The sequence below is a fragment of the Epinephelus fuscoguttatus genome, linkage group LG11 (assembly GCF_011397635.1).
Source record: "Epinephelus fuscoguttatus linkage group LG11, E.fuscoguttatus.final_Chr_v1".
Classification (NCBI taxonomy): domain Eukaryota; kingdom Metazoa; phylum Chordata; class Actinopteri; order Perciformes; family Serranidae; genus Epinephelus; species Epinephelus fuscoguttatus.
The window spans coordinates 12161923-12185980 of NC_064762.1; the positions used below are offsets into that span (position 1 = coordinate 12161923).

General features: G+C 41.4%; 1 protein-coding gene across 3 annotated transcripts in view; it reads right to left on the reverse strand.

The window, feature by feature from the left end:
* Positions 1 to 24058, reverse strand: part of itsn2a (intersectin 2a) — a 79165-nt gene that overhangs the window by 49717 nt on the left and 5390 nt on the right. For all 3 annotated transcript variants that reach the window (XM_049589721.1, XM_049589720.1, XM_049589722.1), the window contains exons 2-6: positions 16145 to 16216; positions 3923 to 4015; positions 3759 to 3822; positions 3215 to 3390; positions 1472 to 1693 (exon numbers count right to left, since the gene is read on the reverse strand). In XM_049589721.1, the coding sequence (XP_049445678.1) occupies positions 1472 to 1693; positions 3215 to 3390; positions 3759 to 3822; positions 3923 to 4015; positions 16145 to 16151 (562 nt within the window). In that variant the 5' untranslated portion in view covers positions 16152 to 16216. The remainder of the gene's footprint in view (positions 1 to 1471; positions 1694 to 3214; positions 3391 to 3758; positions 3823 to 3922; positions 4016 to 16144; positions 16217 to 24058) is intronic.

Here is a 24058-nt window from a genome sequence, read left to right on the forward strand (position 1 = left end):
CTAATTGGATGATTTAAGAGGTGGGGCTTCTGTGGTGGTCATGACAACAAGTTTACAATTGGTAAATGATGGAGGAGAAACTGGTGGTAGCGGGTGCCGGATACCCAGAGCTATACCATAGACAGCAGGTTGTCAAACTGCCCCTGGGTCATCCTAAAATATGCCTGGAAATGGCCATCATGGAGGTGAAGCTCCTGGACCAACTGGTGGTACCCCCCATGATCCACCCTGTTTTTTAGGTCTCATGTACCCACGCAGATCTCTGTTTCCCTGTGCCCAACAAACTATTTGCTATTTGGAACTAGATAATAATTACTGTCAAATAAATAAAATAAATAAATGGTAGATTGATTACACGGGCAGGTTAGGATAAGGAGGTGATAGGGTGGTTGCCTGGCAATGATAAAAAGGCAAGGAAAGCGTTTTCTTTTTCTTTTTTCTTCTAGTGGCATTCAATTTAAAAAAAGAAAAGGCAGTACAGTGCACCTCGCATTTCGCAATCTGCAAAATGCTTTCTGTGTGATCGGGACCTGAGCGTTGTGTTAAATTTGACTGTCAAGCATTTGCAAATTTAATTTAGGTGTAACTTTGTATTATTTATTTATATACGCATACATCAAAGTTAGCAGTACTTACATAGTTTAGAGTAAAAGGAAATATTCAGCCATGCTAACCTGACACTACTTAGTTGGCCTAACATTCAGGCTGATGCTATTAGCATAGCATTCTGTTGTTTTAGGCATAACTTATTGTTTTATCTTTGTGGAATATAATTGAAGTTCATGTCTTTGTTAAACAGTATTTTGATTAAGTGCTACGTCAAATATGTGACCCTATCTTAAAGATTCCCTTTTACTCTTCATTCAAAACGGGTCTGTTAGCAAGCTAACGTTAGCTTAGTTTTAGCTAACGTGTCGGTTCAGTTAGCTATGAAATCGTTAAACCTGGCAGTTACTGGGTTTAAATATATACTAATTACTAATAAGAACTATCTCTTAATAAGAACTACTAGACTGTATGTTTTAATATCCATTGAATAAATACTTATGTTATGATAAGACTAATTTAAATCTACAATAAACTGGTGCAACCAGTCCAAAGACCTTAAGAAAAACTAAAGTAACGTTACCCAAAACAAAGAGAACATTTATAAGCACATTATTCTTCTCATTTTCCTGTGTCTGTGCTCCCAGCTGATGGTAATATCTTTCTTTGCATGTGCAGAAGTTAATATCAATGGCTCAAGCTTCTTATCTGTGCTGTTTTTTCAACCGTCTGCGGTCTCCTCTTTTGCATTTAATCTCAAAGTGACGTGTGCCAGTGAAATATCCCTGTTACTCTGGAACATAATCCAACATCTTCACCTTCTTGATCCCAGGTTAAGTTTGAATGAATTGGTGCTAATCCCCTGATCAATAGCTATTTGTATTTGTTTTGCAAGCGATCAGAATGGTTCCACTGCAGAACCAACCTGTATTGTTGGGAATAAAAGGCGGGGTGAGGAGGTTGACATTGCCATTGGGGAGTCCAGAGTTTCCCAGGGAGGTGATGAGGGGCAGAGTCATTGGCGTTGGCACCAGGGTTGGCACAGAGTGCATGGAGGGGTTAACCGGGATGGGTGTTAGGATGGGCATGGCTGACATAGCTGACATGGATGACAGACCGACTGACAGGTTTGGCATAGAACCCATTCCTATAAGGAGGAAACACACATGTGAACATGAAGATATTAAGAACAATATTTCAGAGGATGTGAGAAGTTGAATTTGAAAATGGATTTCTTCATTTTGTAGAATGAAAACCCTGAAATTATTGTAACTCAGCTAAATGAGTTATTTGTGTCAATCAAAGACTCGCCTGCTTGATGCCTATTATTTTTTGAAAGCTGCCATTATTTTGTACCATTAGTCATTTCTTAAGGAGCTATTTCGTTTTCAAATGCAGCCCATTTGAAATAAAACTCTTCAAATGAGTGAGTCATTTTTCCTTTGTTAATGCTGGGGTAGGCAGAAATCTAGAGAAGGCAAAAAACCATCAGTATTTGAATGTACACCCTCATCCTGCTGCCTTCCTCCCTCTGTCTTAAGCCCCTTCCACCAGGTGACCATGGGCATATGCACATACTTCATACAGTAACCCCATATTTCTCAAACATTGATTTATTTAATCTTATTTCATTGCAGAGCTGGGCACAGACCCTCCTTGCTCCGCTCCCTCTCTGTTTATCAGGCCACAAATGAAACAAGAATTAGCAAGCATCACCCTGGTCCCTCCGCCTTGCTCCTCACCACTGTAGACTGCTTCTCTGGGAAGAGAGCAGGCAGCAGGTCTGGAGATGGACCTTCAGCCACTGACTGTAGCAGCTCGAATTTGGCCAGTGAAAGTCCCTCAGTGCTGGGCTTCACAACAGACTGGCGGCCAGCAGCAGCTCTGGATGTGTCACAGCAGCAACAGAAAGTTTGCTGATCTGGTAGGGTGTCAGGGCTGTCCAGTCCACCAGAGCTGGGGTTTGTGCTGGCTGCATTTGGGTTGCTGCGGCCGCTTACTTGGAGTCCTCCTGAGCTGCTACCCACTCTTCTGCCAGCGAAGTGGTCCATTGTAGTGGGGAGTGAGGCGGATGACTCACTGTGGTCTGAGGCTCTAGCTAACGTTAGCTTCATAGCTGTGAACTCGAAGCGGCAGCTATGAGCCCATAGCTCTGGTTAGCTGAAGGCTAAACTATTAGCAACATTTTTTCTCCATCTCTGAAACAATTCAATGACACTGACACATTTTGCTTATTATCAAACTCTTTTAGACTTTCATCTTGGTAAGTCTGTCTTCTTTTTTGGGGTTTCTTTGCAGTGTAAGCAGTTGTAACCATTACTGGAATAACAACTTTCTCTGCCATTGAATCAGGCTTTCATCTTAAGGACATGCACAAACATCTGCATTTTGAGAATGGCAAATGGGGACGCCCTCTCTCTGAAATGACCTGTGATTGGCCACATGGGCTAGATTTTCTAAAACCTGAAAACAGAGCCAAGAGGAGATGCAGAAGTCTCTCAGTCCACTTGAATAACAATAAACCCAAAGTTTATTATGGCATTTTTGCCCATTGACGGCAAAATAATTATCTATTATTATTATTATAATTTCATTATATGGGAAAAAGTTAAAATGTATTGGTTTTGAAATTGGATCACAGCTGTAATATCCTCTGAGAAATCTTTACCAAAACGTGCTGATGAAGGGATGGTTGGAGCAGAATTGGCAACAGGAGGTTGCTTCATGGTGATTGGCAGGACAGATGGTAAATTCCGCCCCTGAAGTTTGAGTTTAATGAGCTTCATAGCGATGGAGAACTCTTGTCTGTCCATCTTCCCATCGCTGTCCATGTCAGCAAGGTTCCTGCAGGAGGAGATGATGTATTATATGATCTGTGTGTAGCCCAGTGTGCACTCCCAGTATTTTGTGTTTTCTTTATTGTGACAGTAGTAGAGAGTTACACAAGGCTCCAGTGGGATTGAATTCCAGTACTCACACACACACACACACACACACATACACACACGCACACACACACACGCACGCACACACACACTGTCCCCCTTCTTACACACACAGTTTACTAGGTGGGGCAGGCTGTGAAGGAAGTGTGCGCTCAACAGGAAGTACAAAGCAGGCCGAGAAGTCCAAACTAACTCTGGCCAAAAAACAAAGCTTGGACCTACTGACCTACTTGCTCTGGCTCAACAATGTGGTTAGTTGATGCTTACCAGATCTCCGCCAGGACAGAAGGAGGAAGGCCAGATTGGAGGAAGAACTTCCTGGCTTGTTCTCCTGAAGACAGACAAAAAAGAATGACTGGGGTTCGGAGAAACAGCTGTTTGATAGAGCTGAACCACTGATGACACCTCTGTTTGTTATGACAACAATGTACCTGAGACATAGCCGAGGACGGGGGCGAGGGTGTCGAACTGTTTGTCGTGCTTCCCCCTCTCCTCTGGAGTGATGGCCCACGCAGTGGCTCCGCCTGGACAAAAGAGACAATCCTGAATTTTAATTTTGAGGTCAACTTATAACAACTTTAATAACTTCACTTGTTCATGAAGTCCTGGTAAAACACGACATCTTAAATGTGCAATAAAAGGACAAAGGACCACTACAAAGCCACAGGGTTGCCCTGGTAGCCAACTGGTTAAGACGGACATCATAAAACTGAAATGTCCACAGTTTGATTAGGGCAAGGGACCTCTGGTGCATGCCACATCCCCTCTCTCTCACCATGCTTCCTGTCTCTCACTGCATTTCAGATATCAAATGCAGAAACGCCTGGATAAAAAGGTTATTTGAGGATAACTTAAACAGAATGCCAACCTCATGGTGGTGCTAGAAGAAAAGTCTGGGCCCATCTGTTCTGATCAAATTTCAGCTATTGCCTTGGATCAAATCTTTAAAACAGGTTGTTCAAACGGGGGAAAACAGGGATTCTAATATCGGATTTGATCTCATAATCAAATTTTGGTTTGGATCTGGATCAAATCTTCCATATGTGTTGCTCAGAACTTTTTAGTAAGATTTAGGGCTGCACAGTTAATCAAGGATTATTTGTTGGGACAAAGTACTTCTTTTTTCTTAAAATCTACCTTACTGATAGGCTCAATAGGTAGCCTGATATACTTTATCTCTGTAACGCTAAACAAATCATGTGCAAAATATGAATAAATGTATGTATATTTGACTAATTTTGTTGCTGTAATCCAGCCCTCTGCTCGGAGCAGGATAATCCTGATTTTCTGGAAGAAAGGTATCCCATTCTACTAAATAGTTCTTCAGCTTCAACTTTATTTTGTTCCTATAGGGCAATTAGTTGCACAGCAAGTAAAAGCATACATAAAAAGACACGTGAGAACACATAAGAATATAAATACAATGATCTGAAACAACACTTGTCATCAACAACAACCATCAATATCGATATCACCAACATCATCACTATCATCATCACAGGATCATAGCAGGAGTAACAACCAGCCAAAAGAGCAGCCTCAGTACTACGTATGACTCGTTACTGCCCTGCATTCAAAAGAGAAATGGCAGTAGGAATGAAAGAGTGCTTGTATCTGTTGCTCTTAACTTGGGAAAATCTGAGCCAAGAAACAGAGCTGTCGGAAAGGATGGCTTTAGCCTTCCTTACCATCTGTTTATGAAACAGGACAGATAACGTACTCAGATGAACTCCCAAGATCTTGCTACCCGTTTTCGCAATGCTACTTAGTGCATTTTTGGACCTGATGTTGAGAATCTCAAACCAGCAGAGAAGAAAGAAGGTCAGGACAGACTCCATGTAAGATCTTTAAAATATGATCATAGGTGACTTATCAAGACAGTTCTGAACAACTCATACTAAAGAGTTGATCCAGATCAAAACCAAGACTGGATTACATAATAAATACGATTTCAGAATCCCTTTTTCCTCTTTTGAACAACCCATTTTCAAGATTTGATCCAATCCAGAATCAGATCGGATTACCTCTGAACAACCTGCCTCAGGAGACCATGAACGTTTGTACGAAATTTCATGGCAATGATCAACAATGCGATCCAAAGAGAAAAGTCTCAACCATGACGAAAAAGTAACTACAACCACTCCAAAACTCAAACTGACGAATGCATACAGTATATTCCACACATTACCATTTCAATAGTCTGTAACTCTGCATGTCAACTGGTGCTGCTAAGTAGAAGGAACTCGGATACACAAAGATCCTGCTGTATTTTAACACTAGCTGCAATTCTGACCCTCAAACCTTCATAAATATGACAGCACCATTTCTTGTGGAGAAAAATCCATAGAAGAAAGAAATTTCAAACCACAATGTGTGGGCTGCGCTCTGCTCGTCAACACACAACAAACGCAGCAACACATCCCCAAAGCAGAAATGCTAATACTGAATTCAGTATACAGTGTCTTTTTAACTTTGCCACCCGAAAAATCTGCATAATTTCCATCCCAAATGAGACCTCCCCTCAGATGAAACCACTCTTAACCAACTCCCGACAATGATTAATGTATAAAAATGTCCAGTCAGCTTTTTCTCACTGCGCTCCACTCTTGCATATCTCAAGGTAAGTTCAGGGTTGGCTATGAATTAAATATGAAGTCAAATGTGCTATGTGAGGAATATGAAACTCAATTCTTACTCAATTTCATGAGATGTCTTTAACGGAGTGGGGGTGAGAGATTATCATTGGAGCCAATAATCAATTAATCATAGGGGTGTCTGTGAAATTATTTAAATCATAACACGATCAGAGTACATTCAAAGCCTTTTCCTTCATTTCTTTTCCATAACTTGAAGCTGTGAAGCCTTTTTTAATTAAAAGAGTGATTGTGTGGACACTGTGCACAGATGGATCTCTCCATATGGCAGTAATCGAAGGACGGAGATGTAGATAAGGAGACAATGACTGATAACGAGTCCGGACAGCGCAGATAGAGATGGAGAGCGATGCACAGAAGATGAATTCGAACCAGTGTAGCTGAGTGATGGACTAGTTTATCGACTGTAAACTACATTCAGACATTAGAAACAGATGTGCTGGTGTAACAAACGGCCAGTGCTACAGCTGTAAAGTGGATAATTACAATGTTACAGATGGAAAACAACTGAAGGAAAAAACCACAGGACAAACTTTGTCTATCAGTTCGTCTGCAGCTCAGCTACTAAACAGCTCGGTCTTCTGCCTGACAGCGACAGACGGGCCTCCCTGATGCCAATGGCTGTAACCATGGTGATCACAGCGGTACAGCCCTCACACAAAATGTTTGCACAGTTTCTTTGATAACAGTGAGTTTAGTGTAAAATAAAAGCATGTTAATATTATAATTAAAATTTTAGGGTTGCTGTGAAGCTGCGCCTACTCAGGGCAACGAAAAAAATGTATCTTGGGTATGTCAGTATAATGAACAATCAAGACAGGATGGCAGAGGAGATACCTGCACACCAATGTAGCTGGGCTGGACAGCCACAAAAAAGGTTCACAGGCTGACATGGGGGAAAAAAACAGTATATTTATTTAGGACACCTCTGCACAAAAAGGTACCCTGGAAATCCAGAGTTCTTGTGAAAGCACAATTTGAATTTGCTCAGCGAGTCACTCTGGCAATCAGTAATAATGCTCATTACCTATGCCCATGAAACCGAGCTGCACCAATCACATCAGTGTATCTGATACAGGCGGGCCAGAGGCGAGCTAAACAGATGACGACAGCGCTGCGACGACAAAGTCCGGAATCAGTAACAGTAAACATTGCAAGATGGCTACGGATGAACACCAGTTGTTTGAAACGGCTTTGGCCGCTACAATGAACGAGTTAGACTTGGCTTTTTCTCTAAAAGAGGAACAGAAGACGGCGCTCGAATCTTTCCTTTGCAAGAAGGACGTTTTTGCTGTTTTGCCGACCGGATACGGCAAGAGTCTAATCTACCAGTTAGCTCCGCTGGTAGCTAAGCTCTGGATACGTCACCCTGTGTATTGTTCTGATTGGTCGTAGTGTTATCCAATTGCGTGCAGTGATATTTTCAAATGCATGCTTGGTGCCGCCCCTCAAGTTGGGCCATTTGCATTACTCATAGCCAGACCCTAAATCTTTCTAGATTTGGGTCTGGATTTCCAGGCTACAAAAAAGGTGCTCAATGTGCAAAAAATAATAAGAAAAAGTGAATTAAAAAATAGTTTTATATAATATTACATAATATTGGTACATATATTTTTCTCTATATATTCATGTTATTTTTCATATATTTTAATGTTTTTTTTTCTCTCAATATCTTGCTATATAATGACGAAAACTCTGTGTGTGTGTCTGTTCCATGTTTTTCTCCTCACTGATTTGGTCAATCCATGTGAAATTTGGCACAGTGGTAGAGGGTCATGGGAGGATGCGAATGAAGCAATATTACATCAATTGGCCAAAGGGGGCGCTACAGCAACTGACTGAAATTGCAAACTTTGAATGGGCATATCTCGTACCCCGTATGTCGTAGAGACATGAAACTTTGCACAGAGATGCCTCTCCTCATGAGGAACACATTTGCCTCAAGAACCCATAACTTCCGGTTATATAGATTTTCCGCCATTTTGAATTTTTTGAAAAACACTTCAAATCGATCTCTTCCTAGGAAGTTTGACCGATCTGCATGAAACTGGGTGAACATAATCTAGGGAGCAATATCTAAAGTTCCCTCTTGGCAAAAGTTGGAAAACTTACTAAACTGAGCTTCTATAAGGCAATGAATATTGCGGAGGGCGTGGCTCATCACATAAAGGTGTATAACATCTCAAGGGTTTCACCCATCACCACACAACTTTGTAGGAATATGACCACACATAATCTGAGGGGACCCCTCCATTATTGACCCCATCAAACAAAATGGGGGCGCTAGAGAGCTAATTTCTTATCTAGGCCTAACCGCCATATCAATTTTTACTAAACTTGGTAGATATGTAGAACAGGACGCCTCAAGGTGACTGGAGAAATGTGACTCTAATTGGCAACTGGGTGGCGCTATAACAACAGAAAAATGCTTCAAAATGGCTAAAATGCGACCGATCGCTGTGGCTCCCCCTGTGGACCAATGTTTGTTTTTTTCTAATTTTTGGTATGACTAAGTCATGGTATGGTATGCTGTACATAATCACGGCAACTGTCAGTGTGTCATTCTGTCAGTCAGTCATTGTCTGTCCCACGTTTTTCGACTCTACACGTGGTCAATCTATGTGAAACTGCACATAGGCATTGAGGATTGGCATAGGTAGAAGGTGACAAAGCTACCAATGAGTATGGACTAGTCTTTTGTTTTTTTTTAAAGATATTTTTTCAGGCATTTTTAGCCTTTAATGGATAGGACAGACAAGCGTGAAGGGGGGAGAGAGAGAGAGGGAGTGACATGCAGCAAAGGGCCACAGGCTGAAGTCGAACCCGGACCGCTGCGGCAACAGCCTTGTACATGGGGCCCATGCTCTACCACTAAGCCACCAACGCCCCAGGGTATGGACTAGTTTTTTGTTTTTTTTTAATTTTAAACAATAATAGGGTGATACAATACAAAAACCCACAAGTGAGACAAACCTTATGATAGCGACAAAGTAAGGACAAACAAACACAAAAAAATGAGCAATAGTTGTAATCACAACCGGTACAATTTACAAAGTATTGTCTTTCATATGCTCATTCTGTTCTTGTTCTTTCGATTATGTTGATATTAGGGCCCAGTCTCTTACAAAAACCCCCAGAGTTCCTCTCAGCACATGTGATATAATCTCTCCAATGGACATAAGTTTTACACACCACATCGTAACGTCAGGGGCTCTTGATCCAACCATTTTTGTAAAACTGTGATGCGTGCAGCAAACAAAGCTACTCTAAGGATGTATCTGTACCTACATTCATGGATGCAATCTAATCCCAGTACACAATTAGGTGGATGTGATGTGAAAAATGTATTAAAATTAAAAAAATATAATGAGCTCATCACTGCTTTAAAGCTTACCTTGGTATGAAATGATTTATTTAGGATTTATCGAAAGAAAAGTCTCTGTAAAAGTGCAATCAATTTGATTAAGAAAACAAAAAGAGCTTGGTTACAGAAGCAAAAACCAACCTCACACTGACCTGTTGTAAATACCTAGACATGGTTTGATGTGAATGATTTTATCAGGGAATACATGTCAAACAGATCAAATCCCTGATTTAGATACATAAAGGTGCATCATGTAGGATAAGTGGGATCTGACAGTGAGGTTGCAGCCAAAGACTAAGTATCAACGCAACTGGCCCTTTCTAGTGGTGCAACATGGCGCAGAGTCCTGCACTTGGTCAGATACCTACAGGTACTAGACGAGTGACCTGCAAAAAAGTTATTTGCAGGTGGTGTTTTGTCTTAACTTTACTTATGGGTTTGGGTATGAGTGGAAAAAAACATGCTGGTTGGATCATGTGTGTTGGATGATAAATATATTTAAATAAAATAAAAAACAATACTAATTTAATCTAATGTTTTAACGTTTTAATCCTTTGACTGCTGACTTTGTGTGTCAGCTCTGTCTTCTCTGCCAGCTGGAATACGAGAGCTGCTTCAATCAGGTACGTCACTTAACAGGCATGTTAACTGTGGAGATGTGGCGCTCAACGTTATGAGAATACGGAAAAAATATTTATTTACCTTGTTTTAAAGTATAATGACTGGGGTCCCAAAATGATCACTTTAAATGTGCTGCCTAACCAAATTATTTGAGCAGCGCTTGCTTATTAAAGGATGTGCAGTTTCAGGTCAGGACACAGACCTTGTGTCAGTGGGTCGGCTCAGGTTGTGGAACTAATTGGTCATATGTGCAGGTGTCTAGGTGGGTGCAGTATTGCATGTCACTATTTTTTGGTTTCAGAATGGGTCTTGAAAATCAGACCCGTGTAGGACTCTGACATGGCGTGCTCTGCAGAAGAGGACCTGATACCTACATAGATATGAAAGGCTCATTCTAAGCTAACAAATACACAGTGATTCTTAGTTTAAGGTGATTATACACTAATGAAAACATAGTCATGAATATCATTCATGCCAATATTCATTCATTAATTTCTGTAACCACTTATCCTATTAAGAGTCTCTGTGGGGCTGGAGCCAAGAACAGCTGACACTGAGTGAGAGGCGGGGTACACCCTGGACAGGTCACCAGACTATCGCAGGGCTGACACATAGAGACAGACAACCATTCACACTCACATTCACACCTACAGACAATTTAGAGTCACCAATTAACCTGCATGTCTTTGGACTGCGGGAGGAAGCCGGAGTACCTGGAGGAAACCCACGCTGACACAGGGAGAACATGCAACAAAGCTAACCACTGCCCCACTGTGTCGCCCACTTTGAGCTGATAGATCCTTATAAACCCTTCACACTGAACCTTTAAGAGACCCGTCATAACAATTTATGGCAGGGCAACTTACTTGCTTCCACGTGTAATTTTTTAGGGTGTCTGTCTATCTTTAATAAACTTAAAGGAAGTAAAGATCTTCTTGAGTAAAGAAAAGTCACCAAATCTGGGTCACATGTATAAAAACTACAGCTGTTTCAAAAGACTGAATCTATAAATGTAAGTTGCCTTTGGTACATTCATTGTTTTGTTGTTATATAATCTGTGCAAATAATTAACAATCATGTGATTGCTTTAATTGCTTTTATTCCCTCTTGATATCACAAGTACTGTCGACAACAACATACTTGGGATAACAATTAAGCCACTCTGATCCTGATTCTTATCCGGAGACGTCAGAGACAGAGAATATTTTACACAGGAAGTCGTCTCTAAACTTTTCATCTCGACATGAACAACAACGCCGTTATCAGGGGAGAGTGTCTCTGATAGACGCAAAAGACACAGAGAGAAGGACTGAAGTCGCAGAGCTGAGGACAAAAACTACAGTCGTAATATACTGTAGAGACAGTTATATTGTTATTGGGCAGAATTCTTTGTGCTATTATGGGAGTACGTCTTTACAGACACGGTATCTAGGGTGTAATTTATTCACCAGCTTCAGGAAATACCACCCTGCCCATGATGGAACTTCCTCCCCGACGCTAACCCAAACACCCCACTGGCTCTTGTTGACCGCAACACACACACACACACACACACACACACACACACACACTGCACATACATCACTGAGGAATGACATAGTTACAGCACGGCAGTCCCTCGTAAGCAGCCTGCAGATGAGATGTGAGCAGCTACAGAGTTAAAATAAAGATTATTCAAAATTTTCTAATCAAAAAATGCCAGCTGTTTTCAGACTAATAGATTTCTGTTTGTTAGCAAACATTGGCTGATTGCCAAGAGCTGGTTTCACTATCTGAACACACTCTACTCTGAACCACCACAGCAGCACCTGTTCAGGTATGTGCTTTTTCCCTGACAGAGCCAGCATTAGCAGCTCAGAGTGCCTGTCCTAGTTTTGGCATTGTCAGCAAAATTGCGGGGGAAAGTAATTAATCTCGCACGGAGATGTGAGTATTCTCCACATTGTCTCGTTGGCTTTGACAGACCTCATTTAGAAGCTGTTGTAAGTGAGGAAGAGGAGGTGATATTTAGCACAGTGCCACTGGGACATGTAGCTAGCATGGACACATCCACGGGCCTGTCAGTTGACTGGGCGTGTGTATGTCAGCGAGGGCTGAAGAAGTGGGGCGCCACAAAGCTTCTTACACAGCAACGGCAGAATCCATAGGGGTCATCTGTGGCGTGACACTGGTGTTGGAAACATATGGCCACTCAATGTGAGGCCGAATAAAAGAGGTGCCAAATGATAAATATGTAGCATATAAAAGTCTTTTATGTCACAGGTTTTTAAATCCTTGTTAAAGCAACTTTCACTGACGTGAACAAAGGGCCGCTGTTTGTTGTAAAATTATTTTTAGTGGAAACCTCGTTGACATTTAAAGAAAACACACTTATTCTTTTTCTGGTCAAGAGTGAAATGAAAAGGTCAGAACCACTCTGTAAATATAAAGCTGGAGCCAGGAGACTGCTAGCTTAGCATAAAGACTGAGAGCAGGGGGAACGCTAGGGTACCAAAAAAAAAAAAGTTCCATATTTGGGGCAGACAAAGCTAGTCACCATGGACACAGCCACAGTGATGTCACCTTCTGGTTTATGGACTACCATTCCAAAGCTTCAGATTCCGCCCGCAAAAACAATGATTTTAATTAATCTTTCATTCATTAATTTTCCTTAATCGCCTATCTTGTTCAGGGTCGTGGGATGGTTGGAGCCTACCCAGCTGGCGACCTGTCCCTGGACAGGTCACCAGACCATCACAGGGCTGACACATACAGTACGTTTATTTGCACAGCTTAATCGAGCTATGCTCAAAATTCGATTTTGGTGTCTAATCGGACTTCTGTCCTTGTCCCAGTTTACATTCAACTGAGATAATCGAATTACTGACGGGAACGTGTCCTCCTCCTCAACACTAGGTGGCGATATGCGTCGTTTCAGCGGGTTAATACGGCCCCCTTTCCGGTTGACCTATTACGTCACCTAATAATAAACAACTGGAGTCAGGCAGCAGACCGGCATTTTCGAACAACAGCACGATGGATAATCGTACAGCTTTGTTCATCTAGTACGTAATGTATGCGTTACTGATTGTGCAGATAAGGTGCACGCTATCCCTCGTGGTCATGGTGATTTCGAGAGGCAGACAAGAACGCCGTATGCTGTTGGAGGGCTACAACAATAGCATGTCTTGTCTGTTCCGGGGTCATACGGCAGCACGGGGGGTGTGGAGCATGCGCACATGCATTGTCTAGTTTAACTCCGATTAAGGCGTATACATGCCGGAGAAAATCGAATTCCAATCGCATTATCTGGGTGTCTTAATCGGAGTTGGAGAACTCCGATATTAGTCGGAGTAACGCATTTACATGCACTTCAGTTGTCCAGTTATAGTCGGATTAAGGCAATAATTCGGTTTTTCATGTAAACTTACTGATGGAGACAGATAACCATTCACTCTCACATTCACACCTACGGACAATTTAGAGTCACCAGTTAGCCTGCATGTCTTTGGACTGTGGGAGGAAGCTGGAGTACCCAGAGAAAACCCACACTAACAGGGAGAGGGTCTCTTTTATAAACACTGTGTATGCTTCAGACCTACAGTAAAAGAGATCTAAGAGTCGTACGCCACTTTGGAGACAGGGAATTGGCAAAACAGATGGTGAGGTGGAAGCCTAACTGTAGAAATTGTCGAATAATTTTTGCCGTATGCAAATTTTGGCTTTTGTCCGTACGTACATTTTTATTACAGATCCTACGTATTGTTTTATAGATGAGACGCCTGGGGTCTCACTCAAACTTTGCATACGCACAAAACAAAACCTAAAAGAGGCATACACCACTTCCCACTATAACATTGTTCATTTATTTATTTTATTTAGCTGCTTATTCTGTTGGGGTCACTGGGGTGCTGGAGCCTATCCCAGCTGACATTGGGCGAAAGGCAGGGTACACCCTGGACAGGTCACCAGACTATCACAGGGCTGACACATAGAGACAGACAACCATTCACACTCACATTTACACCTACGGACAATTTAGACTCACTAATTAACCTGCATGTCTTTGGACTGTGGGAGGAAGCTGGAGTACCTGGAGGAAACCCACGCTGACATGGGAAGAGTGTGCAAACTCCACACAGAAGGGCTCCCCCACCCTGGGCTCGAACTAGGAACCCTCTTGCTATGAGGCGACAATGTTAACCACTGCACCACCTGAAAGAGGCGTACACCACTTCCCGTTCCATAATAACGTCTGGGTGGGAGACACTTTGAACCATGCTTATGAACATTTTGGAGACGGGAAACTGGCAACACAGATGCTGAGGTGGAAGCCCAATTGTAGAAACAAATATTTTTTGGCGCACGTCATTTTTGGCTTTTGCCCATACATATGACCCCTGGTCTCCTGGAAGTAGCTTTATATACAATAGGCAAATATTCCCATCTAACTCTCTGTAAATGTATTATCCAAAATGTAGAACTTCTGCTGTCTTTCTGAGCCACCATTTTTATCTTGTCTGTTCGTTTTTCTCTGGGTCTCTCTCAACATTTTGACTCTTCCAGTTCGTCACTGTAAATCTATCCTGACACTCACTGTTAATGTTGCGACCTGGACTGTAAGCAGCTTCCTGCACAGCAACCTAGAAGGCTAACTGAGCCGAACACACAGGAGCCCTTCAGCCAATATTGAGACAATATAACACACAGTCCATGTACAGGGGAAAAAAAAAACCTGCAGCATACTCTTCATGGAATAGCTTCCACAGCAACGATGCCTGTGCAGAATTTAAACCAACTGTACCACACTTCACCTCCTCGGCAGCTGCGACACAAAGAGCCTCAGCCTTGTGTGGTTTTAACTTCCCTTTGTCAGCCTGTGTGCTGTTGTCTAGGCGCCGCACGGTCCTCAGGAGACGCTGGAGTCAAACCTCCAAACACCCAGCGCGGGCCCTCTGGGGGAAACCACATCACTGCTTTCACAACTATTTACATATCAGACGCTTCACCTGGGGAGGACAAGTTGATGCTTCAGATATGTGCGGCGAATCAACAGTCGGTGCACGCTGCAGCGTTTCAATCAACACATACTGTTGCACGCCGTCCACCTGTTTTGGAAACGGACTCACTAATGACTTCACAATTGCCTCATAGCAGATTCACCGTGTTCATGAGGGTGCAATAACGCAGAGAGCTCAGCCTCCCGTACTGTACACCACACACTGATGCTGCTTCTGAATCGCTGTCTCCCGGTGTTGATCTACCGGGTAGCATTACAGCAGAGAGCGTACTTGTTGTGGGGATTTGGCACTTTGTTAAACTGCAGAATTAGTCATGTGGACAAGATGCATCCGACACACACACAAACACACACTTTAACTCCGAGGCATTTCCCATAGAGGCCCTTAAGGAGCGGCAACTACTGTTCTATGATCAAAGGCTGTGAAACAAGAGGATTAACACACACACACACACACACACACACACTACTGAGCAATTCTGTCCACAGCAAGGACAAAAGAGATGCATCATATTCAAGACTGAGCAGGAAAGGAGGCAGAATACACACCAGAATAGCTCATAAAATTGATTAAACATAATAATTCCTTCAAGCCCTCTTTGCTGAGGAGGTTTATACGACACTGGATTGCCTGTAATTTCTTGCGCGAAGTGTCGTGAGATCAAAGATGGGTTCAGTTTAAGTCTGATCCTTTACTCCAGCAGCAGATCGATACCCTTTTAACACAATCTCAGGGTCCAGTTTGCAGCTTGCAGTAGTGACAAGCACCCACACAAACATCAAACATCATCAAACGCAGCTTTGAGTCTTGACCAGAGGGAAAGATTAAAGTTTAAAGAGGGGGCACGACACAGCTGCTGCTCATTGGTCAGCTCCGTCTTTCTGCTTCTGCTTTTATTTTATTCCTTTCTCTCCCGTCAAGTTCACAATACCTGCCCTGACCACTCTGCCTGAAGTGCACATTCACCCCCTGCAGACAAACACATCATGCAGGAGGAAAACAAAGTGTTCTTACCATTCATGGCTGCAGGTGAAAAGCACGGGCAGAGAGGGGAGTCCTCCACTCAGCTGGCTAGCTCTCAGACATCTGCAGAGAAAGAGAGAGGGAGAAGTGTGATTGTGTGTGTGTCACGGAGCGGCGGGTACAAGTGAGGGACGCGAGTGTGCGTGCGAGAAGTAAGAAAGGGAACAGGGACGATACAGATGCGAGCAGGAGCCAACAAAAATAAAGAATCTCATCCTCCCTGTTAACAATGCGAGGAAGGCACAGTGAGCGGCGAGCGCGGCGAAGGGATGGGGATGACAGAGCGAGGGAGGGACAGAGGAGGAGGAAATAAAGAGACAGCAGGGAGATAAAATGACAGAGGGGGAGAGAGAGAGAGGGGAGGATGAGGAGGGAAGAAGAAGGAAGAGCAGAGATACAGACAATGCCACCAGGGAGATGTAGGCATGAGGAGGACAGACAGTTGAGACGGAGACGGAGGAGGGAGGAATGATGGTGGTCTGAGAGGAAGGGAGCATTTATCATTGTCTGCTCTCGGATCACTGATGGCGGCTTAAGCCAGCAGCTTCCTATAAATCTGACTGTAACTGTATTTCTCCATTGTTAACGTGTCCGTCATGTGGCTTTCTGTGCAAGTACCATTAAACTATCGGTTTTGGCTTTTATTTGGGAGTATAAAAATGTAATTATTTTCATATTTGATTATATTTTGGGCCTTTTGTCTTTATTATAGGACAGCTTGAGAGTGACAGAGACGGGGGGATGACACTCAGCAAAGGGCCGCTGCAAAGGTTGCATACTCCACCAGGTGAGCTAGAGGTCACCCCTATAATAAATATCTATCTTAATATACATATTTGTCTTGACAGGCATTTAAGTATTTGTTTTATTGAAACAAAATAAATAAATGAATAAATAAATAAAATTAATTGTTTTCTTTAAAATATAAATATTTGTGTCGTAAAAAATAAAAGATTTTATCCGCTTAGGAATATAAAAAATGTCTTATTGGAAATATTAATATTTCTCATTGGTATTTTTAAGCAGGGATATATATATTTCTTATTAGGAATATTAATTTGTATTATTAATAATAGCAGTCCTTGTTTGTTTAGGATTATATAGAAATGTACCTAATATTTAACTCGCTAAAAATTTATGTATTTGCCCAAGTAGGCGTACAAATATTTGTTTTAATATAAATATATATATTTGTTTTGTTTGTATATATTTGTATTATTATTTTTTTTTCAATTTATGACCTTAAATATTTTCCTTTTAAAAACATGGATGTATACAGTTGCCCATTAGAAATACAAGTATTTTTTTTTAAAAGTACGAATGGTAGTAGTATGAATATTCACCTTATTAGGAATGTATGTATTTGCCCTATTAGGAATACAATTCTTTACAAATATTTGTTTTATTACAAATATAAATATTTGTCTTATTAGGAATACAAATATGTATTATTAGGAATATAAGTATTTTTTCTAATTATAAATATAAATATTTTACCTTAATATTATAAATATTAACATTTGCCATATTACAAATATAAATATTCATATATATTACAAATATAAATTTTCGCTTTATTTTGGGAAACAAATAAGTATTATTAGGAATATGAGATTTTTTTTCAGTTAGAAATATAAACATTTCCCTGTTAGTAATATAAATATTTCCCCCTTAAGTAGTACAAATATTTAGCTTGTTGTATATTGTTTTATTACAGATATAAATATTTGTCTTACTATGAATACAAAAAAACATATTATTACAATTTTTTTTTTCAAATTAGGAATACAAATATTTCCCCTTAGCAGTATAAGTATTAAACTTATTAGATTATTTGTGTTATTAGGATTTTTTTTTCCCATTGGGAATATAAATATTTACCTTTAGTTCTATAAATATTTACCTTATTTGGGAATGTATGTATTTGCCCTTTTAGGAATATAAATATTTGTTTTATTACAGAATTTATTCTTTTTTCTTGTTTGGGGAAACAAATAAGTATTATTAGAATATAAGATTTTTTTCAATTAGAAATATAAACATTTCCCTATTAACGATGTAAGTATTAATATACAAATATGACAAAATATTAATAAATATCACATAAATATTTCCCTTTTAGTATTATAAATATTTAACTGATTAGAAATGTTTGTATTTTCCCTATTAGGAATACACATATTATCTTATCATAAATGTAAATATTTGTCTTATTGGATATATGAATATTTGTCCTAATAGAGGTAAAGAATTTTGTGCTATGGAAAGAGCTTGTTATCAGGGACATTTCTGATTACGCTGAATAATAAAATATATTTATATAAATATATTTTATTATTCAGCATAATCAGAAATGTCCCCATATGTTCCCATATGTATCTGCACACACACACAGACACAGACACACAGACAGACAGACAGACAGACACACACACACACACACACAAACTAAAGTCCTGGATGAATGCACTGAGTGCAGCCTGTATCCACTGCTGCCGGTGGGCAGGCAGCCTGGCCCACCTGATGAGACTCTGTGGGATCTCTGGCAGAGTCCCAGGAGGTAGAGGGGACAGATGAGCTCATGCAGGTACACTCTTAAATTGAAAAAAGGTGTGTATAGTCTATAATTTTTTCAACACTGCTGCAAAGTCTGACACGTTAAAAACCCTCTGCAGGTGGAGTTGCACGTCTATTGTTTCCTGTCCTCTCCATTTTCTCTTGCTATTTATTCTCTTCTCTGACTTTGCTGTTGTTGCTGAATCATTTCTCAGTCCAGACGCTCCGACTATACACTTCCCATATTCTCCATCATCTGTGCTTGCTACACCTTCAAATTGAAAATGAACACTCTTCTTTATGGAGGTGGTTTTCCTCCTTCTTCACTCCAAGCCAAGTTTCCCGTCCCTGCAATTTCTCATTCCACTATTCCTGCAACTCTTTCAATCTCGTTCCTCAGATTGTATTAGTCCCTCCACTCAGAGCGACCCCTTTATTTCCTCTTGTTTCATCCATCTATCTACAAGCCTATAGCTAACAAGCCAGGTTTCTGCTCGGCTGTGATTCCTGTCAGGTCGAAGCAATCTCCTCTCGGCTTTCACCAAATCATTTCTTCACACTTTTTACCTCCCATCGCTCTCCACTCTATCTTTTCTATTTCAGCTCCCCTGCTTCTTATTCAGCCCTCACTTTAACATGCATACCCTCTTATATGACTCCCACTCAATTTCTCTCATCCCTTCCTCTCCCTTCTGCTCTTGTTACACTGTTGCTCCGCCACCGGCTTCCCCCTTTTCCTCTGAATTCCTGGAGGGGGGGAGTGTGGCTGTTGTAGTAGCCTATAAATCATTCTCTGCACATGCCGACACTGCCAATTACTTAAGAGCAATGAACCGCTCACTGTGGTGTATACCTCTGCATACACTTGAATATATGCACGACTATAAGAGTGCACGTTTACACACAACGTGACCAACAAACACACACACACAAGTAAACAATGGTTGCACTGTGGGTCCAAAACTCATAAATCCATCGAGGAAAACATAAACACAAATGTTCGGACAATACAAAGGAGGCAGTTCCTCAAAGAAAATCTTGCTAATCAAATTAAAGTAACACTTAACTCTATGAGCAGCCATCTTCATTTGTTACTGCATCATGAACGGAGATTTTAAAGCAGGGATACTCAGCTGGCTTTGCCCGGGGTGCACTTTAGCAAAATGACAGGATGCCAGGGGCCAGTCAGCAGCCCTGCATATGTATGTAAGGGCATTTCTAGGTTTCTAGGACTGAAGTACGCCCAACTGCATCAGGGGTAATTGCAGCCGGACAACAACATAAGTTAAGAGGGCAGAAAGTCCAAGCAGGGTGGTTGGGAGAGGTGGTGGATGGGTCAAACAATCATCGACTTTCACCCTGGAGGCTGGTGTTTGCTTTCTGTATCAATAAAAAGCCGAACCCTATCGTTTTTTTCTGGGCCTAACCATGTGCTTTTGTTGCCTACATCCAACCATGTGCAAGTGAGCCCGGTCTCACTCCGAAGTTATTGAAATCCGGCAATTGGGCATGATACGCGGCCAGTTGCCGGTATAGTTTAACTGCGCCTAGCGGCGTCAGGGGGAAATGTGGCAAGACAAGGCCGAAAATTAAGGTGGCGTAAGTCCGACTGGGGCAGGCGGGAGGGTTGGTGGATGGGTCCCACAAACACTGACTTTGACCCGAGAGAGCGGTGTTTGCATCCCGTTAGATTCTAAAGCCAAACCCTGTTCTTTTTTCCTAAACCTAACCACGCATGTTTGTTGTTGAAGGAAAATGTAGGACGTAGTGCATTTATTTTGCAAGAGACTGTATGTCAACGTTAAACTTCCTGTGAGATCAGAAGTGTATTTTGTAAGAAGACAATGCATGTAATGGGCAGAACTTGACACAGTGTTCCAGAACGTCAACAACCAACACACCCAGGGTACCTTCCAAGTCATCTCTGGATGTGGAAAGTCCACAAACTATTTTCTTTCTGCTAAACTACACCAGCAAACCAAATTGCTGCTCAGAAGGAAGCGTGCATCTACTGCTGACTCACCTAGAACAGGCCATCAGGAAGTGTGCCGGGCTTTGAAGACAATTTTCGTAGTGGCCAAACAGTGGAGTTACAACTGCCGGGTCCATCACGTGATGCCCTGCGGCCCAAAAAGCCTTTTTTTCCATTGACTTCCATGGCAAAAGAGATGTCTGGAAAACACTGGATACATTTATGGAGCGTCGCAACCGCCACAAGATGACTCATTTCACTACGGGGATTTAATCCATTGGTTCTGATAACATTTGGAAAGTATAGAAGAGCCCATGACTGAATCATTTCATCCACATTCAAGTTTACAGAGTGCTAAACTGGAAGTAGCCAACTTGGCTAGGAAAAGTCTCTCGTGTGCCTGCTCTATGGGCCACACAGTGCCAAAACAGTGCCGACCATCCGTGTAATTTTATCTGCAGCATTTGAACTATTTTGGTTTCATGCGGCACTGAGCAACTCTCATAGAAATAAACACGGCCCCACCTCCAACGCTGTATCCAGGTCTTGTTATACATCCATGCTCAGTCAAGGAGGACGCCATTGATGTCTATATTACATGCTGTTATAAGCACGTGCCTCTTGTCCATGAGTATATGCACACTTCCTTCTGCGCAATGATACAATTGGCAGAAAATAGTTCCTACATGAAACTGCTATCAACAAGGTCTGTGGATTATCTTAAGCAACTGTGTCATGATTTCTGGAAAGAGACATTGTTGTTGAGTGTTATTTTTAAGTATTGTTTTGACGCTTTGAGCACCACAAGCTGAGTGCCATCTAGTTCCATTATATTGGAGAGAAGGCAGACATCTCTACAGCTGATATCTCCAACACTCTGCAACTCACACCAAAACAATCTAGATTGATAAACAGCACTATAGATAAGAGGAAAAATATGTGTTTATGATTTTGGGATGGACTGTCCCTTTAAGCTAGCACAACCAGTTTATACAATAATGTCATCATCCTGAGACAGACAGACTTCCCATCCACAAAAATTGAATCTCATGAAGAAATAAAGGGCTAAAATGAAGCTGTGTTAGTAACTCACTGTGTGCTAAATAATATTAAAGCTTCAGTGTTTCAGCTGACACAACGCCAAGTAGATAATGCCACAGCATTCATTATTGGGTCAACTATTACTTTATCAAACTAAATAACACAAAAACATTCTCCTAATAGCACCCTGAGCGACGCAGGTCTACATGTGAGTGTAAATACTGTATGTGTGCACCTTACACTCCCTTATGTAAACACTTTGTATGAAGGTACTTAGCAGAATCTCATCCGCCCTCATACACTTTTGTGCCCTGAGGGGTGTGTGTGTGGTTTAAAATGCAAGATAGTATCTCCTATTGGCTACAGAGAGCCTCCTCTGTTCAAACAGGACACATCCTGGATAACAGAATCAACACCCTCTACAGTAACACCCACAGCACCTTCACTAAATTTGCGTGTCATTTCTAAATGTCCATGGAGTGCTTGAAATTCATCGTGCACTCCTGAGATGAATGCATTGTTAATTTGATTTACCTGAAAGCTCAGTCTGTGCTACGTATGTTATGTTCCAAAGAGAAACTGAAAGGCAGTTATGCCACAGGGAAGCTCACAGTGCAGATTCAAATGCTGATTCAAATCATGCCAGCTCCTGGCAAACTTGCACAAAACTAAAAGGTTTGATCATAACTGGAAAAACCAGACTTACCTGAGTAATGGAGGGGAGTTTGGGCTGAATGTTATTAAAACTGTTTGAGATATATACCATATCTATATACTACAGGCTGATACTGTTTATGGATCCATCTACGATAGATATCCAAACATCTGTACAAACTTCATCTAACCACAACGCTTCTTGAATGAAAAGATCAACACATAGACGAATATACACAGATTAGCCAAAACATTAAAACCACTGACAGGTGACGTGACTAACATTGATCATCTTGTTACAATGCAATGTTCTGTTGGGAAACCTTGGGTCCTGGCATTCATATGGATTCCGCCTGACGTACCTGCACCATGCCACACCACAAAAACGGCTCAGGAGTGGCCCAAGGAACATGACAGAGACCTCAAGGCATTGACCTGGCGTCCAAATTCACCAAAAACATCTGTGGGATGTGCTGTCACCCCACGTTACAACCCACAGGACCCGAAAGACTTGAAGCCAACGCATTGGTGCCAGTGTCCTGTGTCCATGTCTTGACAGGTCAGAGCCAAGTCCAATCCAAGGAGGACCCACCACAGACTGGGGGTACCTCTGGGGCACCAGCACGTCCCTTAAATGTTCAATCAGATTGGGATCTAGGGTATTTGAAGGCCAAGTTAATGCATTGAGCTCTTTGTCCCATTCCTCGGGTCATTCCTGAGCAGTTTTTGTGGTGTGGCATGGTGCAAGATGATCATTAATATTCACTTCACCCACCAATGGTTTTAATGTTTTGGCTGATCGGTGTATAGTATGTTGATATTATATATATTTTTTCTTTTCACCCATGATAGACTGATGGACAGATGTATGTAGATACCTATGTTTCCATTTTCATCAAGGGAAGGATAGGTATCCATGCAGGTATCCATCCATCTGTTAGGCTATCATCGATATTCAGTGGCTGGACCGATAGATAGATACATAGATTGGGTAACCCAGATCTGCATGTCGAAATCTGAGTATTGAATATGAATACTGACAAGGCTGTGAAACTGTGTCAATAAGATACCTGACAAAGTAAAAATACATTAATTTATTCAGGACGTTAGTTCAAACTGAACACAAGTTTGAAGCGCAAAAAATTGAGGAAATGTGCTATAGGTGGCTCAGCTGTAACACCCCGTTACCACTAGCCTAGCTACACTTGCTGGGAGTTGGTTACATAGTTCAAAATGGTGCTATGTTTTAGGCAACAAGACAGTTGTTAAGATGATATATGGTTGGATTCGGTGACTCACATAAACAGCTCAGTAATCGAAAAAAAAAAGTATGACAAAGAAATTTATTTATGTCAGCTGAAAACGCTCTTTGTCACTGAACTCAGCTGAAACACGTCAAATTATGTTTGGTGGTATTGTGATCAACTGGCCGGAAGCACGAAAGGATCAACCCTGTGTGACCACATAAAAAGTCAGTGTAATAATTTACCTCATGTTAGAAGGTTCGCCGTGCTCCCCTAACTTGGCCCTTGATATTTAAATAACGTCTATTGACAACTACGTGTTTTTGAAGGTGTGTGGTAGAACAAGTGGGAGGATATACAGCAACAGTATTTCTGGAATATGTTTTAATTATTCTATATGTGTTTTTAAAAGTGTAACTGAAGGCATTTTCAGACCAG